Source organism: Heterodontus francisci, chromosome 6 (genome assembly GCF_036365525.1).
Source record: "Heterodontus francisci isolate sHetFra1 chromosome 6, sHetFra1.hap1, whole genome shotgun sequence".
Lineage (NCBI taxonomy): Eukaryota > Metazoa > Chordata > Chondrichthyes > Heterodontiformes > Heterodontidae > Heterodontus > Heterodontus francisci.
In genome coordinates this window covers 57,674,728-57,692,320 of record NC_090376.1, presented here as the reverse complement: position 1 = coordinate 57,692,320, position 17,593 = coordinate 57,674,728, and the positions used below count along the sequence as shown (strand labels likewise).

Genomic DNA, 17,593 nt, shown 5'->3' with positions numbered 1-17,593 from the left:
ATTAAACGGTTATGAAGTTAGTCACAGCGTTACGCATTGCCCAAAGTGTAATCTTATAATGGATTTCTTCATTTCTCAGCCAAGTACTTGCTTTCTTTCATCATGCTCAAATCATATTTCCTGCTGAGTTATCATGGAGTGACACCAATGGAAGTCATGGAAAATTCTGCAGCCCAGACTATGTTGCCCCCACCCACCCGCCCATTTGGAAAAGGCAATGTGATGAAAAGTGGACTGCTGAGAAAGAAAATAAAGGGCTGAATTTTACTAGCCCCTCAAGGCTGCGGGTCGTGGCGCGGGGGCCAGTAAAATTCTGCAGGGAGAGTTCGCCTCGACCCGCGACGCGAGAAGGGCCCGCTGCATATCACCGGCGGCGGCAGCGGGACCTCGGTGCAGCCCCTTCGCCGCCAGGCGGCGGGCCCTTCATCTCCATATTAAAATGGAGCATAATGTAATGCAAATTCACCTACCTGCAGGCACCAGCCGTCCCACTCCGATATTACGGCCGTCGTTTGTGCTCCGCACGCCTTCAGAACTCCAGACGGAGTTCCGGGCGAGAACCTGGTGGGGAGGTGGGGAGTAATAGAATTATCAGGGTGGGAGGGGTGGAGGAGCAGGGAAGACACTTTTTATTGGATGTGGAGATGATGGGCAGGGGTTAGAGGTCAAATGCTCAAAGGTTTGGAAGGAAAGTTCAGGAAGGGAACAAATTATTTTCTGAGAATAAATGCCACTTAAATGACCATTGGGGGGTAGTGGAAGGGCCTCAACACCTTTATTCATTGCTAATAAAACTCCCCAATGACTGCACCTTTAAAAATTAAAACTACATTGTAAAGGCTTAAAGCCCTTTAAAAATGGCGCTGGACGCTGTTGCCGGGGATGCGGCAGCCGGCCCCTTACGTCATCAGGGGCAGCCGCTCCGCCCCCCTCTATTTAAATGAGCCCCTGTGCGTAATATCGTGGGGGCTCAGGGACGGCGCATCCACGTGGGATGCAGACCGTTATTAGGGTGTGCCACCGCAAACTGCGACGCACCCACGAAATTCAGCCCAAAGAATGAAAAAAGAAAATGAAGTAACTCAAAAAGAAGTCAATTTTCTACAGTGTAGCTTTCATTCAAAATGGTGTTGTCAAGTTCCATTTTTTTTTTAAATCGGCTTCGAAATGTTCAATACAAAATTACATTGGGATTGTTCAGGGGTCAATTTTCTTCTATTACTTCCTGTTATGTTTGGTATTTCAGAAGTTATATTTCAATTTGATTGTAATAGTCTGGTTACTAGCTATTCTGCTGCTGCACCTCTATCCATGCATGTAGCATGAGATAACTAGATAATTTTCAATTTACAAAATTGCCAGGTAGAGAATTGTAAGGAATGTTGTAGATTCCCAATCATTTGAATTGTTCACAATAACATGCTGTTTCTTTTTAAACTTTGCACTTTTTATTGAATCAGTGATGCTCAGTTAAGTATTTACATTAATACTAAAGATAAATCATGACATTGGCATATCTCAGTCTGACTATAAATTTCTGATGATTTGTCTGCTTCTCACATAGTAGCCCAAGTCATACAATGGAATAACTAGTGAAATTAACACAATTGCTCAGTACTTTCATATGGTGTTCTTGATTATTACGAAACACATTTGTATCATAAAAATAATTATCTAGTCCCTTCAATAACTCATTTGGCAAGTATACTGAAAGTTTAATACTGAGCCATACAGACCAGGAAGGTACAAGTTCAATCCCCAGTCTAAATTATTAGCTGATCTCAGTCAGAGCAACCACTGAGTGCCACAACTGACCTCAGCTCCTCTGGATTACTTATTGACAACCAATGGCACAAGTTCAAAAGCATGTGTGCATAGCAGTCAATTGCGAGTAGGATGCCCTCCATATTAAAATAGGTCTCTCTCATTGGTCAGGCCAAGTACCAGAGAGTGGTAGCACCATGAAACTATACCCCAGCACATGCAGCAGTTTCATCTCTGGGTACATCCTGTCCCATTGGCAGGACAGACCCACCAGAGGTGGCAGCACAGCGGTATACAGTCAGGAGGGAGTTACCCTGGGAGTCCTCAACATTGACTCCCGACCCCATGAAGTCTCATGGCATCAGGTCAAACATGGGCATGGAAACCTCCCGCTAATTACCACCTACCGCCCGCCCCCCCACCTCGGCTGATGAATCAGTGCTTTTCCATGTTGAACACCACTTGGAAGAAGCACTGAGGGTAGCAAGGGCATAGAACGTACTCTGGGTGGGAGACTTCAATGTCCATCACCAAGAGTGGCTCAGTAAGAACACTACTGGCTGAGTCCTAAAGGACATAGCTGCTAGACTGGGTCTGTGTCAGGTGGTAAGGCAACCAAAAAGAGGGAAAAACCTACTTGATCTCATCCTCACGAACCTACCTGTCGCAGATGCATCTGTCCATGATAGTATTGATAGGTGTGACCACCACACAGTCCTTGTGGAGACCAAGTCCCATCTTCACATTGAGGATACCCACCATCATATTGTGTGGCACTACCACCGTGCTAAATGGGATAGATTTTGAAAAGATCTAGCAACTCAAAACTGGGCATTCATGATGCGCTATGGTGCAGCAAGATGAATTGCATTCAACCACAATCTATAATCTCATGGCTCGGCACATCCCCCACTCTACCATTAACATCGGGTAGCACAGTGGCACAGTGGTTAGCACCGCAGCCTCACAGCTCCAGGGTTCGGTTCTGGCTACTGCCTGTGCGGAGTTTGCAAGTTCTCCCCATGACCGTGTGGGTTTTCGTCGGGTGCTCCAGTTTCCTCCCACAGCCAAAGATTTGCAGGTTGATAGGTAAATTGGCCATTGTAAATTGCCCCTAGTGTAGGTAGGTGGTAGGAGAATGGTGGGGATGTGGTAGGGAATATGGGATTAATATAGGATTAGTATAAATGGGTGGTTGTTGGTCGGCACCGACTCAGTGGGCTGAAGGGCCTGTTTCAGTGCTGTATCTCTCTATGACTCTATGATGATCAAGCCAGGGGGCCAATCCGGGTTCAAAGAAGAGTGCAGGAGGGCATGCCAGGAGCAGCCTAAAAATGAGGTGTCAGCCTGGTGAAGCCACAACACAGGACTACTTGCATGCCAAACAGTGGAAGCAGCCGGCAATAGACAAGGCTAAGTGGTGGACAATCAAACAACTAACAGGAGGAGGCTCCACAAATATCCCGATCCTCAATGATGGGGGAGTCCAGCACATCAGTGCAAAAGACAAAGCTGAAGCATTTGCATCCATCTTCAGCCGCACGTGCCAAATGGATGATCCATCTCGGCCTCCTCCAAAGGTCCCCAGCATCACACATGCTGGTCTTCAGCCAATTTGATTCACTCCACTCAAGAAATGGCTGAAGGCACTGGATACTGCAAAGGCTATGGGCCCTGAAATCATTCCGTCATTAGTACTGAAGACTCATGCTCCAGAACTAGCCATGCCCCTAGCCAAGCTGTTCCAGTACAGTTACAACAATGTGGAAAATTGCCCAGGTATATCCTGTGCACACAAAGCAGGACAAATCCAACCTGGCCAATTACCACCCCATCAGTCATTCTCAATCATCAGCAAAGTGATGGAAGGGGTCATCGACAGTGCTATCAAGCAGCACTTGCTCAGCAATAACCTACTCACTGATGTTCAGTTTGGGTTCCGCCAGGGTCACTCAGCTCCTGACCTCATTACAGCCAAGGTCCAATCATAGACAAAAGAGCTGAACTCAAGAGGTGAGAAAAGAGTGACTGCCCTTGACATCAAGGCAGCATTTGACCAAGTATGGCATCAAAGAGCCCTAGAAAAACTGGAGTCAATGGGAATCAGGGGAAAACTCTCCACTGGTTGGAGTAAAACCTAGCACAAAGGAAGATGGTTGTGGTTGTTGGAGGTCAATCATCTCAGTCCCAGGACATCACCGCAGGAGTTCCTCAGGGTAGTGTCCTAGGCCCAACCATCTTCAGCTGCTTCATCAACGACCTTTCCTCCATCATAAGGTCAGAAGTGGGGATGTTCACTGATGATTACACAATGTTCAGCACCATTTGCGACTCCTCAGGTACTGAAGCAGCCCATGTCCACATGCAGCAAAACCTAGACAACATCCAGGCTTGGGCTGATTAGTTCCAAGTAACATTCGTGCCACACAAGTGCCAGGCAATGACCATCTCAGACAAGAGAGAATCTAACCATCTCCCCTTGATGTTCAATGGCATTACCATCACTGAATCCCACACTGTCAATATCTTGGGGGTTACCATTGACCAGAAACTGAACTGGACCAGCCACATAAATGCCATGGTTTCAAGAGCAGCTCAGAGACTGAGAATTCTGCTGTGAGTAATTCACCTCCTGTCTCCCCAAAGCCTGTCCACCATCTACAAGGCACAAGTCAGGGGTGTGATGGAATATTCTCCACTTGCCTAGATAGGTGCAGCTCCAACAACACTCAAGAAGCTCGACATCATCCAGGGACAAAACAGCCTGCTTGATTGGCACACCATCTACAACCTTCAATATTCACTCCCTTCACCACCGATGCACGGTGGCAGCAGTGTGTACCATCTGCAAGATGCACTGCAGCAACTCACCAACTCTCCTTAGACAGCACCTTCCAAACCCGCGGCCTCTACCACCTAGAAGGACAAGGGCAGCAGATGCATGGGAACGTAACCACCTGCAAGTTCCCCTCCAAGCCACACACCATCCCGACTTGGACTATAGCACCGTTCCTTCATTGTCACTGGATCAAAATCCTGGAACTCCCTTCCTAACAGCACTGTTGGTGTACCTATAACCCAAGGACTGCAACGATTCAAGAAAGCAGTTCACCACCACCTTCTCAAGAATAACTAGGGATAGGAAATAAATGCTGGCCTAGCCAGCGACGCCCACATCCCACGAACAAATGAAAAAAACACCCTTTCTTGAATATGGGTGTCACATTTGTCACTCTCCAATCTTCTCGCACCTCCCCTTATCAAGGGAAGATTACAAGATTATGGCAAGCCCTTCCGTTATCTCCATCCCAACGTCCTTTTGCAACCTGGGATGCAAGTCATCCGGACCAGGTGACTTATCTATCCTAAGCATAGCCAGCCTTTTTCGCACCTCTCAATTTATACCCTATCCACTGCCTCTACTCTCTCCTCGTCTACTGATATTTTGTCAGCCTCCATTTCCTTAGTGAACACTGATATAAAATACTCATTAAGTATCTTAGCTTTGCCCTGCGTCTCTAAGCATATATTACCCTCTTGGCCCCCAATAGGCTCCAGTCCACCTCTTACTATTCGCTTACTATTTACATGCCTGTAGAAGATCTTTGAGTTCCTTTTTATGTTGACTGCCATTCTATTTGCATATTCTTTCTTTGTCAGACCTATTTTCTTCTTCACCTCCCCTTTCAACTTATTGCACATGGCCTGGTTCTCACTTGAATAATTCACGTGACATAAATCATACACCCTCTTTTTTTATTTCATCATAATCTCTATCTCCCTTGTCATCCAAGGAGCCCTGTTATTGGTTCCCTTACCTTTCACCCTTGTTGGAATGTACCTAGCCTGTACCTGAAGCATCTCTTCCTTAAAGATAACATTATTTCATTGCAGTTTCTCTTGACAGTCTTTGGTTCCATTCTACCCTGGCTAGTCCCTTCTCATCGCATTGAAATTAGCCCTCTTCCAATCTATACATTTGACCTTATTTTGTTCCTTGCTTTTCTGCATTACTGGTCTAAACCTTACGATATGATGATCACTCTTACCCAAGGGCTGCCCCACAGACACTTGGTCCACCTCATTTTCTGGACCAGATCCAACAATGCCTCCTTTCTAGTTGGGCTGAGCACATGCTGATCAAGGAAGTTCTCCAGTGCAAAGATAGAAATAGTGTTGATCCAAGGAAATTTGGGGATCCATGTACATAGTTCATTAAAATGTCATGAACAGGTATAGAAAATAATTAAAAGGCTAATGGATTGCTGGTGTTTATACCTAGAAGACTAGAATACATGAAGGTAGAAGGTATGCTGTAGCTATACAGAGCCCTGGTTAGCTCACACCTGGACTAATGTGAGCAGTTCTGGGCACCACAACTTAGGAGGAAGTGCACTGTAAATTCACCAGAATGATATTTTAGACTCCAAGGCTTAAATTACAAGGAGAGATTACTTAAAGTAGGGTTGAATTGCCTGGAATTTAGAAAGTTAAGGGGTAATTTGATCAAACTTTTCATAATATTAAAAAGGAATATATAAGGTAGATAGAAAGAAACTGTTTCCGCTAGTTAGGCTGCCTAGGACTAGGGGGCATTGTTTAAAAATTAGAGTCAGATCTTTCAGGAGTGAAATTGGGAAACACCTGCACACGCAAAGGGCAGGAATTTATGCACCCACTGCTGGGAGGCGGGCAAAAAGAATGACGGCCCACATATGCCAGCTCGATCTTCATGGTGGTGGCCCACAGTAATATGCCAGTCGGGCTGCACCCACGACCCCCCTCCCCACATACACCGATCACGTGGAGGGGGTGGCCTCTCCGACGCCGGCAATGGCATCAGCTGCGCAGGCACTGGTACCATTTTTAAAGCCCTGCCGGCTAATTTAAATCTTTTAAGTTAGACCCCCTCCTCCTCACTGTACTGATTAAAAATCTGCCACCCCCTTCCCACCCCCCAATAAAATTAAAATTCATTATTTGCCCTCTCCCCCTCAAATCCTTCCACACTTGATCTTTCCCCCCACCACCAAAATTGAACAAAGTGCACAGGTCACCCCGTTCCACCATCTCCTACATTAATGATGTAAATTTGACCCCAATCACCCCCCACCCCCTGCACTAAAAATCTTATGATCCCCCTTCCCCACCACTGCTGCACCTGCTTTCCCCAGACAGGAAACTGAAAACACGTGAGTGCCGGCTGCCACTCAGAACATCGCAGCCCGACGGTAAGATTGGAGTCAATTTTATTTAAATATATGCGTTCCACTAATTTGAATATTTTAATCTGGGTCCTGTTGTCCAGCAGTGGAGGAGGCCACCACAGAGCCTCGCTGCTGCCAGAAAGATCGGGCCCAGCCCTTCCAGGGTCGGGCTCTGTGGCGGGTCACTGCCGGAACAATCTTCCGCACCCCCCTGCCACAGAGTCCAAGTTGGGAGCTTTGTAAAATCCCAGCCAAAGAGTGGTAGAAGATTGGTACTTTCTTCTGCAAACAGAAATTGATGTTAGTTCAACTGTTTATTTTAAAACGGAGATTGATAGATTTTTATTCACCAAAGTTATTAAGGGATATGGTACAAAGGCAAGTGTATGGAGTTAGGTCGCAGATCAAACATAACTGAATTGAATGGCGGAGTAGGCTTGAGAAATTAAAGGGCCTATCCCTGTTCCTATGTTCCACCTAGAATGGCAGGGGAGCAGGACCATGAGAACGGCCACGTGGTGACATGGGTGGTTCTGATTATTCAACTCTCCACCTGACTACAGCAAGTGTATTTGTACTAGAGTTTAGCCCCTTGGTGTTTTATTTTTCATATAAGCAGACAGCAACAGGTTTTCTTATAAGTTTTAAAAACAGAAAGCTAATTGTTTATTGATCGATATGCCTTATCCCGAAATTGTCACAACACACCCGGGGGAAAGGTTACAATAAATATATTGAATTCTCTTGAGAATCAAGTTCTAATGGATATCGGCCTGAGATGATTGTAGATTTCTCTCTTGATTGAAGGTGCTGTTGAAGATGATGGGTTACTTCTAGCCCTCACTGCTGTATACTGCTGTGGATATATAATATTTCTCCTACTTTCCACTTCCTCCACCAAGGCCTCCATTGCAGCATCTAAGAATCTTGGAGCCCATTCTCTTTCATTTTGTGCTATTCTTCACTGTTTTCTACATTCTACATCAAATTCAGGTCCTGCATGACTGCCAGGACCTTCTCCAGTCACAATTCACCTCCCCTTTAAGAGGTGCAGCCTGGCTTTAAGCAATACAGGGTAGCTTTAAGTGGTGCTAACCACTCATGATATTGACTAGACGCCTTAGAAGGGGCCAATCAACAATGCTATTAGCATTGGCTAGCTGTTGAAATACAGGTTTTTTTAAATATTTATTCATGGAGTGCGGGTATTGCAGCCAATGCCAGCATTTATTACCGAGCCCTAATTGTCATTGAGAAGGTTTCACACTCGCAGTTACCAGCTCAGAATGTGACACTGTATGCAATTTAGAAGATAACAGAGGTGGGATCTGCACATGGTGAGACATTGAGCACAAGCACCTGCAGTCAGGGCAGGGGGCAAGAGTGGTGTAGGAGCCAGGTCACCTGAGGCCAAGGTCACACTTGAGTTCTGCTGCAGAAGACTCAATTGAGCACATTGATAGAGCAGCCTATAAAAGAGAACTGATGGGTATGCCCAATGAAATGCTTGGAGCATTGAGAAGCTCGCCAGAAAGGCTGCAGTCTATGTCAAGAAGCATGGATGAGCCCAGCATCAACCTGGGACAGGACTTTGGAAGTGGTGGCCAACTCCATCAGCACTATGATGCAGTATCTGACGGCCATGTCTCAGCTTCCATTGCAGCATAAGCAACTTCCACCATAAGTCTGTGTGTTACAGTGGAAACTCAGACTGAAGTCATCCAAGGTCAGCTTGCTGCAATCATGGCTGTGGATTACAGTGTTCAAAGTGGCTTGAGAGGTGTCATAGCAGTCAAGGAACCTGAACTCCAACTGATTACTAGGATTGCTGAGGTGCCATCCCAGGGGAGTGGCAGTGGCTCCATGTAGCATGAACCCGCTGTCCTCTCTCAGGAAGACAGCAGTCATTCCCCAACCCTTGTCACTCTTCCAGTGCCTGCCAGCCCAGACTGCTGCTATCCATGCCAAGATGGTGCAGTCCCCAGTTCTAGGCCAAGAACTGCTTGCGGTTGTCCTCCAAGGCCATCTGCAGTCTTCTCCATTGAAAGTCAGCAGCCTTTCACCAGCCATGCTGCAGCCACTGTGGTAGCCCTACCTAAGAGCATGAGGACAGGCAAGGCACACAGAAAACAGGCACTAGGACGTGATTAGTTGAGATTTGTATGGAATAAGTTTATTCATAAATTTGGTTTAGATTGTTTATTTTGTGGTGGCTTTGTGGATGCTGTGATGGTCAGTGACAGAGAGAAAGTAAGGTGTGGGACTGTTCGTGAATTAAATATTGAGGTTGCGGTTATTGGCATTGCCCTCGAATTAGTTGGTCCTGGACAGTCAAGATGGAAAGGGGCCATCTAGGTTGCCTCCTCTCTTCCTCCTCCTTCTCATGTTCCTGCTCATGAGCTGCTCATTGTATAGCCAGTGGCAGGGGCTGGCACCTCATGATGGTGAGGATGTGCAGCATGCAGCAGACCACACAAATTTTGACAACCACTCTCCCAAGTACTGCAGGGCTCCTAAAGAGAGATCTAGGCAGCAGAAACATTATTTCAACACATCACCAGTCTACTCTAACTATTTGTGTTAAAACATGGCTTTCATTGTATGCATGCTGCACACATGTGCACTGGGGTCAACCATTTGGTCAGCAGATTGCCCTTGTCACCCGGTAGCCACCTTTGGTTTGTTATAGTGACCCAAACGTAGCTGGCACAGCTGACTGCCAAGTATGAAGGCATCATGACTACTGCTAGGATACCAGGCACTCACCTGCATGATTCTCTGCATATGTTCACATACCAGCTGGATGTTGAGGGAGTGGAATCCGTTTCAGTTCCGGTATTGGGCAGAGTTGACATATGGTGCCCACAAAGTGATGTGCATGCAATCAATAACACCCTACACCACAGTGGTCTACAATCCTAGCAAAGCCACATGGTTACTCCACCTACTTCTCTCTGGCAAGCATCAAATGTAGTTAGCTCTTGATGAATATAGAGCATCAGTGACCTCCCTCATACAACAGTGGACAGCAAACAAACCACAAGATATTGCAATTATCTCCAGCTCCCGTCCAGAAGGAGGCAGATGCATAAAAGTTTATAGCCACGGTCATCTTCACAGCTACTGGCAATGCAGTCCTTGCCCTGCTCGGAGGTTGTGGCTGCAGCAGGTGGCAGATGTCAGTGAAGGCATCTTTGCTGAAGAGCAGACATCACACAGATTGTTCCTCACTGAGGTTCAAATAGGAGAATTGCTTCCTGAACACCTTATCTGATATGGCCTCCTACTGAGACCCCTTCATCCTCCTCTGTCATCCAATAGCTTTTCCTGCTCTATACAGCCTCTGTCTATTCTCCAAGTCATGCTGTATGTCAAGGAGAATAGCTACTAGTGCACAAATGTCTGGAGCAACTTGTTTGTGTGGAAGCCTTGAAGTCAACAAAAACGCTTGAGCTAAAAGCAAGAAATGCTGGAACTACTCAGCAGGTCTGGCAGCATCTGTGGAGAGAGAAGCAGAGTTAACGTTTCAGGTCAGTAACCCTTCACCGTTCTGAAAGGGTCACTGACCTGAAACGTTAACTCTGCTTCTCTGTCCACAGATGCTGCCAGACCTGCTGAGTATTTCCAGCATTTCCTGTTTTTATTTCAGATTTCCAGCATCCACAGTATTTTGCCTTTAAAAACTCTTTAGCCCCTGTCACACTGCTTCATGTGGACCTTTGCTACTTTAAACTACAGAAAATTACCAAACCATTGTAGAATCAAAGTAACAGCCAGAAGAAATCATCCAGCAACCTACCTGTAAGCCACTGATGATCCCTTTAAATAGTGCTGGTGGGGGGCCCTTCTTTCTGCTAAACATCTGTTCAGCCGTGCAAGAGTGAGTGGGATAGGGAAGGAGGCTGTTATCTGGAGCATTGAGTTCCAAAATGGCATCGCTGGCATCAGATCAGCATTGTAGCACTCCCTCAATACTGTCTCAGGACATGCTAACAAACTCACCAACATGGCGTCCAGCAAGACTCACTCCAAAAGGGTGTGCATGTGCTTTGGACACCATTTTGGACCCCAAATGCCACTGCTAGCAGCCCCTGGTATCAGCTATGGTTCAGTTGTTAGCACTCTTGCTTTTAAATCAGAAGGTCGTGGATTCAAGTCCCACTCCAGGACTTAAACACAAAAACCAAGGCTGACACTTCAGTACAGTCCTGAGGGAGTGCTGTATAGTTGGAGCTGCCAACTTTCAGAAGAGACGACAAGAGGGCAGGCATGCCCTCGATTTAGGTTAGTGTAAAATATCCCATTGCACTATTTTAAAGAAGAGCGGGGGAGTTATCCCTGGTGTCCTGGCCAATATTTAACCCTCAATCAACGTCACAAAAACAGATTATTTGCTCATTATCACATTGCTGTTTGTGGGAGCTTACTATGTGAAAACTAGCTGCTGCATTTCCTACATTACAAAAGTGACTGCAGTTCAAAAAGTACTTCATTAGCTGTAAAGTGCTTTGGGACCACCTGTGGTCATGAAAGGCGCTATATAAATGCAGTCTTTCTATTCCAACAATGGATGCTATCAATCGCAGTTTCACACCAAACATTTCAGGCCATTGACCATCACTGATCTGAGACGTTAACTCTGTTTCGCTCAGATTCTGCCTGACCTGTTGAGTGTTTCAAGCATTATCTGTTTTTATTTCAGGTTTCCAGCATTCACAGTATTTTTTTTTAAGTATAACAGGTCTTAATTTCCAATAAATACAACTTTTTAAACTGTAAAAGATGCACACTGGCCTCTGAATGATTAACATTTGGGATCAAAGCAAGATTAGAAATTAACTAGCAATGTAATAGTAATATCATTTAATTTCACTCAAAGTACTTCAAAAAAGCTGACTTTCGAACAAACCAAATAAAATTGCCTCTGGAAGATAACCAAAAGATAGAAAATAATGATGTAACCGCGAAAGGTAAATTTTGTATTAATTGCTATTTATAATACGATCCAGTGGTGTAACGATTGCATTTTTAACATGTTTTGTTTCGGTTCCCATTTAACAACAGCAAAATGTGGTAATAATGAAATATAAATGAGATTAAATAAACAAAATCTATTCATTAGGGGATTATGCACCAGCTGGGAAGCAGCTGGAGAGGTTTAATGGTAGTTAGATGACGAATATTACTCATATTTCACGAAGTATGTTTATGAGATAAATATTTAAGAACTTTTTTTCTTTTGATGATATCCTCTTATAACAACAGTGTACCAGTGAGGTAAAATAAAAGAACGGCGTTCTCTAACATGAAGGCAACCGACGAATAACAATCAATTGGGTCGAATTGGCGCAATCGCGACTAGTGATATCATCGCCTTTCAGAGTAATTACCGAAGTAGCCGAAATAATAACCAACATTTGCTGATATGTGGCGTTGCTAAAAAAAAAGTCGGATGATCCTCTAAAACAAAAGCTATATCACGTACACAAAATCTAAAGGTGAATGTATTGCAACTTTGAAAGAATGTCTCTTGTGGTAGTATTCCCTAAAACATCGGTGTGATCGACAGAAGATTGCACTGAATTGTACTTTAGGATCATGTATTATTAGTGTCGTTAATCGTACACTTAAATTCATTGGATTAGCAAGAAAAGTTTGGAAGCCTCTTTAAGGATCTCAGGCTGTTGCTATTTCTAACCCAAAACTACCAAGAACGACTTTGATTAATCCGAGAGGGAGAAGCCCTGGCTCTATAAAAGTGACCAATGCAGCAGCCCCAATAGTCACTAATAAAATTGCCTAAAACCTTTCACCAGCATATTTATGCGAGTAACAAAAAATGGACAGAAACAAACGCCATACTAAACCTCGAAGCCCATTGAAGCCCCAGATTGGGGTCAGAACTAAGTGATATGATTGTATATACATGTAAGTGCTTGAATGGGAAGAGAATGAAAATGCAGCGAAAGAGGGGCTGCATGGGACGTAAAGCGGGAAGGATGAGAGAGGGGTCTATGTGTATTTGTCGTCTCTTTACCGTTGGAAAGACAAGTTTCCGGATGCTCTCTCCCAAACAGTCCAGATTAACGCGCCTGCGAGCAGCGTTCCTGCTGCTGGCCCCTGAAACTGAGCTCTTCCCATTCAATCCCCGTGAAAACGGACATCCCCCTTCCTCGGGACTCTCCGGGTAATCCGAGCCGGTAGAGCTGAACGATTCGGATGAAATCTTCCTGCCAGACATTCTGATGAATCCTGCACATTAGTCCGAAAAGACGCCGAACCCGAAACTCCTGCTCTGTTCGTCGGCTCCTCACATCTCCGAGCTTTATACTGCGATCACCACAGGAAATTAGTCATCGAGAACGCGCCTTCACTTCAACGCTCATCTCTCTCGCCTCCAAACAATCCTTTTTTCTCCTTGTGCTGCTCCGAGAACAAACATTTTTAAAGCTCACGGTTCTTCCGATCACGTGCTTTCAGACGTCTTTAATCTCGCCCCAAATTGTCCTTAAAAGCCGCGGTGACACGTCCTGAGGGACAGCACAGGACCCGCTCTTCGCCCTATCTGTGAATATTCCCACAACACGTAGACATAGCAAAGACCACACTCACAGCAGCACCCCGAACAGAGACTCACCCACAAACCATCGAAGAGTTTTGAGGAATATTTTACCAACTTATTTCTGGCGTGGAATCACTTCTGCAGTAATGTAGCTCCGAGGGAAATTTTAAATTCGCTGATAATCGGGCTTATTAGCGTTAAATGAGTTAGGTCTCACTTGTCTCATTCCTGGCTTGGAGCGGTACGGATTTTATGAGATATTTTTCCTGCTGCAAATTATTCCAAAAAGATGTGGTCACTTTATTTCGGATCCTGAAGCTTTTATAAAACCCCTGATCTAGACTGAGGAAAAATGGAGGAACGGAAAGGAGGGTGAAGAATTACTAAAAGGATTTTCGTTAAACTGTGCTTTTCGCCCAAGGAGAGAGGAAACAGTATTGGTTTTAGTTCTGGTGAATGAGATAGGGCAAGTGCAGTGTGTTACAGATGGAGAACATCTTGGTAATAGTGATCATAAAATACTTAGGTTTAAAGTAGTTATAGGAAGGGAAAAAGAAAAGACAAAAGTGAAAATATCAAACTGGAAGGGGGACAATTTTAGCGACTCGAGAAGGCATCTAGCACAGGTGGATTGGAACAAAGATTGCCCAGGAAAACAGTAAATGAGCAAAATGGAGACACTTTGGGTACAAACCAAGTATATTCCCAGAAGGAGGAAGAATGGAGCTCCCTGGATGACAAAGGAAACAGAGGTTAAAATAAAACAGAAAAAGGTTTATGACAAAGGTCAGGTACAGAATACAGTAAAGAAACCAAGCAGAAATTGAAAAGGGGCAGAGAGTGAGAGTATGAGAAAAGATTAGCAAATACCATAAAAGGAAACCTCAAACTATTTTATCAACATATAAGAAGTAAAAGGACAGTTAAAGAAATGGTGGGCTGATTAGCAACAAAAAAGGAAATCTTCTTGTGGAGGCAGAGGGCATGACTGAGGTACTGAATGAGCACTTTATATCTGTCTTCACAAAAGAAGAGAATGAAGTTAATGTTGAAGTAGAGGAGGGGGAGTAGAGATACTGGATAGGATAGATTAGATAGATAGAAAGGAGGTACTAAATGGGTTGACATCACTGAAAGTTAACAAGACACTCAGTCCAGATGGGATGAATCCTAGATTGCTAAGGGAAGCTAGGGTGGAGCTAGACGAAGCTCTGACCACAGTCTTTGAAACCTCCTTGCATATAGGAGTGGTGCCAGATGACTGGAAGATTGAAAATGTTACACCCCTGTTACACCCAAGAGTAATGTGTCTAAGTTTGAGACCAAGCATAATGTATCTTAGTTAGGAGATCAAGAGTAATGTATCTAAAATAAAAGCAAAATACTGTGGATGCTGGAAATCTGAAATAAAAACAAGAAATGCTGGAACTACTCAGCAGGTCTGGCAGCATCTGTGGAGAGAGAAGCAGAGTTAACGTTTCAGGTCAGTGACCCTTCTTCAGAACTAACTAGTAATGTATCTCAGTTTGGAGACCACAAGTAATGAAACTATGCTTGCTGCTGATACAAAGTAAGGTGGAAGTTAAAACTGTGAGAAGGAAACAAAGAGGATGCAAAAAGATATAGGCAGGTTAGGTGAATGGGCAACAGGAGTATAGTGTGATGTTATTCACTTTGGTTGTCAGAATAGAAAAACAGAATATTTTTTTAAAAGGCATAAAACTTCTAAATGTTGATGTTCAGAGGGACTTGGGTGTACTCATAGAAGGAGCACAGGAAGTTAACATACAGGTACAGCAAGCAATTAGGAAGGCAAATAGCATGTTGGCCTTAATTGCATGAGGATTGGAGTACAAGAATGAGGAAGTCTTGCTAAAATTGTACAAGGCTATGGGGAGATCACATCTGGAGTATTGTGCACAGTTTTGGTCTCCATATCTAAAGAAGGGTATACTTGCCTTGGACGTGGTACAGCAAAGGTTCACTAGATTAGTTCCTAGAATGAGAGCAGTGTCCTATAATAAGAAGTTCAGCAAGTTGGGCCTTTACTCGCTGGAATTTAGAAGAATGAGAGAATATCTCATTGAAACATACAAGATTCTGAAGGGGCTTTTGACAGGGGAGACACTAAGAGGTTGTTTCCCCATGGCTGAGGAATGAGATGAGGAGAGGTATCTTCACTCAAAAGGTTGTGAATGTTTAGAATTTTCTACCCCAGAGGTTGTGCATGCTCCATCAGTGAATATATTTAAGGCTGAGATAGACAAATTTTTAGTCTCACAGGGAATCGAGGGAGATGGGAGCGGGCAGGAAAGTGGAGTTGAGGCAGAAGATCAGCCATGATTATATTGAATGACAGAGCAGGGTTGAGGGGCCATATGATCTACTTCTGCTCCTATTACATATGTTCTTATGCTCAAAAAAGGGGCAAGAGATAAATCCAGTAACTACAGGTCAGTCAGTCTAACATCAGTGGTGGGAAAACTAATGAAGACCATTGTCAAGGACAAAATTCGTTCTCACCTGGAGAAACATGGTTTAATAAGGGACATCCAGCGCAGATTTGTTAAAGATAAATCATGTTTGACTAATCTGATTGAGTTCTTTGCAGTAACAGAGAATGTTGACAAAGGTTGCGCAATAGATGTGTGTATATATTTACATATATATGGACTTCCATAAGGCATTTGATAAAGTACCACATAACAGATGTATTCAGAAAATAGAAGCACATAGTATTAAAGGGATGGTAGTAATGTGGGTACCTTATTGGCTAAGGGATAGGAGGAAGAAGCTAATGGTGAACGGTTGTTTTTCTGACTGGAGAGAAGTATGTAGTCACTCAGGGGTTGGTATGAGGACCATTACTTTCCTTGTTATATATAAATGACATGGATTTGGGTACAGGGAATAAAATTTTCAAGTTTGCAGATGATACAAAATTTGGCAACACAGTAAATAGTTGGCAGGATAGTAACAGACTTGAGGAGGACACAGACAGACTGGTGAAATAGACACAATTTAATATGGTTGTGTGTGGAGTGATGCACTTTGGAAGAAACAACATGAAGTGGTACTATTTTGAGGGGAGTTCAAGAACAGAGGAACCGAGGAGCATATTCACAAATCCCTAAAGATAACAGGAAAAGTTGATAAGACAGTTACTTGGCTTTGTAAATAGGAGCAATAAACACAAAAACAAGGAAGGCATGCTAAACCTTTACAAATCACTGGTTTGGTCTTACCTGAAGTATTGTGAACAATTATGGGTACCGCATCCTAGGACGGATGTCAAGCCTTTCGAGGAGATTTACTAAGATGATACCGACGATGACCGAGTTTAATTGTTCTCCTTAAGGTCAAGGGGAGATTTATAGAGGCGTTCATAATTATGAGGGGTTTAATAGAGCAAGTAGGTTGAAACTATTTCCTCTGGTAAGTTGGTTGGTAACCAGATGTCATAGATTTAAAATAATTGGCAAAATTAGAGGGGAAATGAGGTGAAAATTCATCACACAGAAAGTGAAGATCTGAAACGTACCACCTGAAAGTGTGGTTGAATCAGATTCCATAGTAACTTTCAAAAAGCAACTAAAAACGTACTTGAAGGGGACTAATTTGTAGGGTTATGTGGAAAAAGTTGGAGCATGGGGCTAAAGTGGACAGCTCTATCAAAAAGCCGGCACGGATCCGACAGACCGAGTGGCCTCATTCTGTGCTGTAATATTCAATGATTCTATCAAAACCTAAACTTTTGGTAAATTGATTTTTTTGAAAATTCCACTGCAATGTTTACCAAAATTGAAAATTAAGTTTTAATTTTAAAAGTTAGCCACGGTCTATATACAGACTCTAAAATCACACATTTATTTTTCATGATGTGTTATGATTATTAATTTGACCCATGCTTACAGAGAAAGCTGCATCCACGGGTTTACCAAGGAAGGATTTGGTAGCCCTCAAAATATCAGGAAGATACGAAAGATCAGGAGGAATTTCTGTGCTACAGCGTTAGGCTCCCTGTACATATGTGAATACGCATCACTGTCATTTCATTGAT

General features: G+C 43.9%; 1 protein-coding gene across 2 annotated transcripts in view; it reads right to left on the bottom strand.

Annotated features, from left to right (window-relative positions):
• Positions 1 to 13,409, bottom strand: part of gucy1a2 (guanylate cyclase 1, soluble, alpha 2) — a 306,665-nt gene extending 293,256 nt beyond the window's left edge. For both annotated transcript variants that reach the window (XM_068033743.1, XM_068033742.1), the window contains exon 1: positions 13,009 to 13,409. In XM_068033743.1, coding sequence (XP_067889844.1) covers positions 13,009 to 13,212 — 204 coding nt within the window. In that variant the 5' untranslated portion in view covers positions 13,213 to 13,409. The remainder of the gene's footprint in view (positions 1 to 13,008) is intronic.
• Positions 13,410 to 17,593: the final 4,184 nt, after the last annotated feature.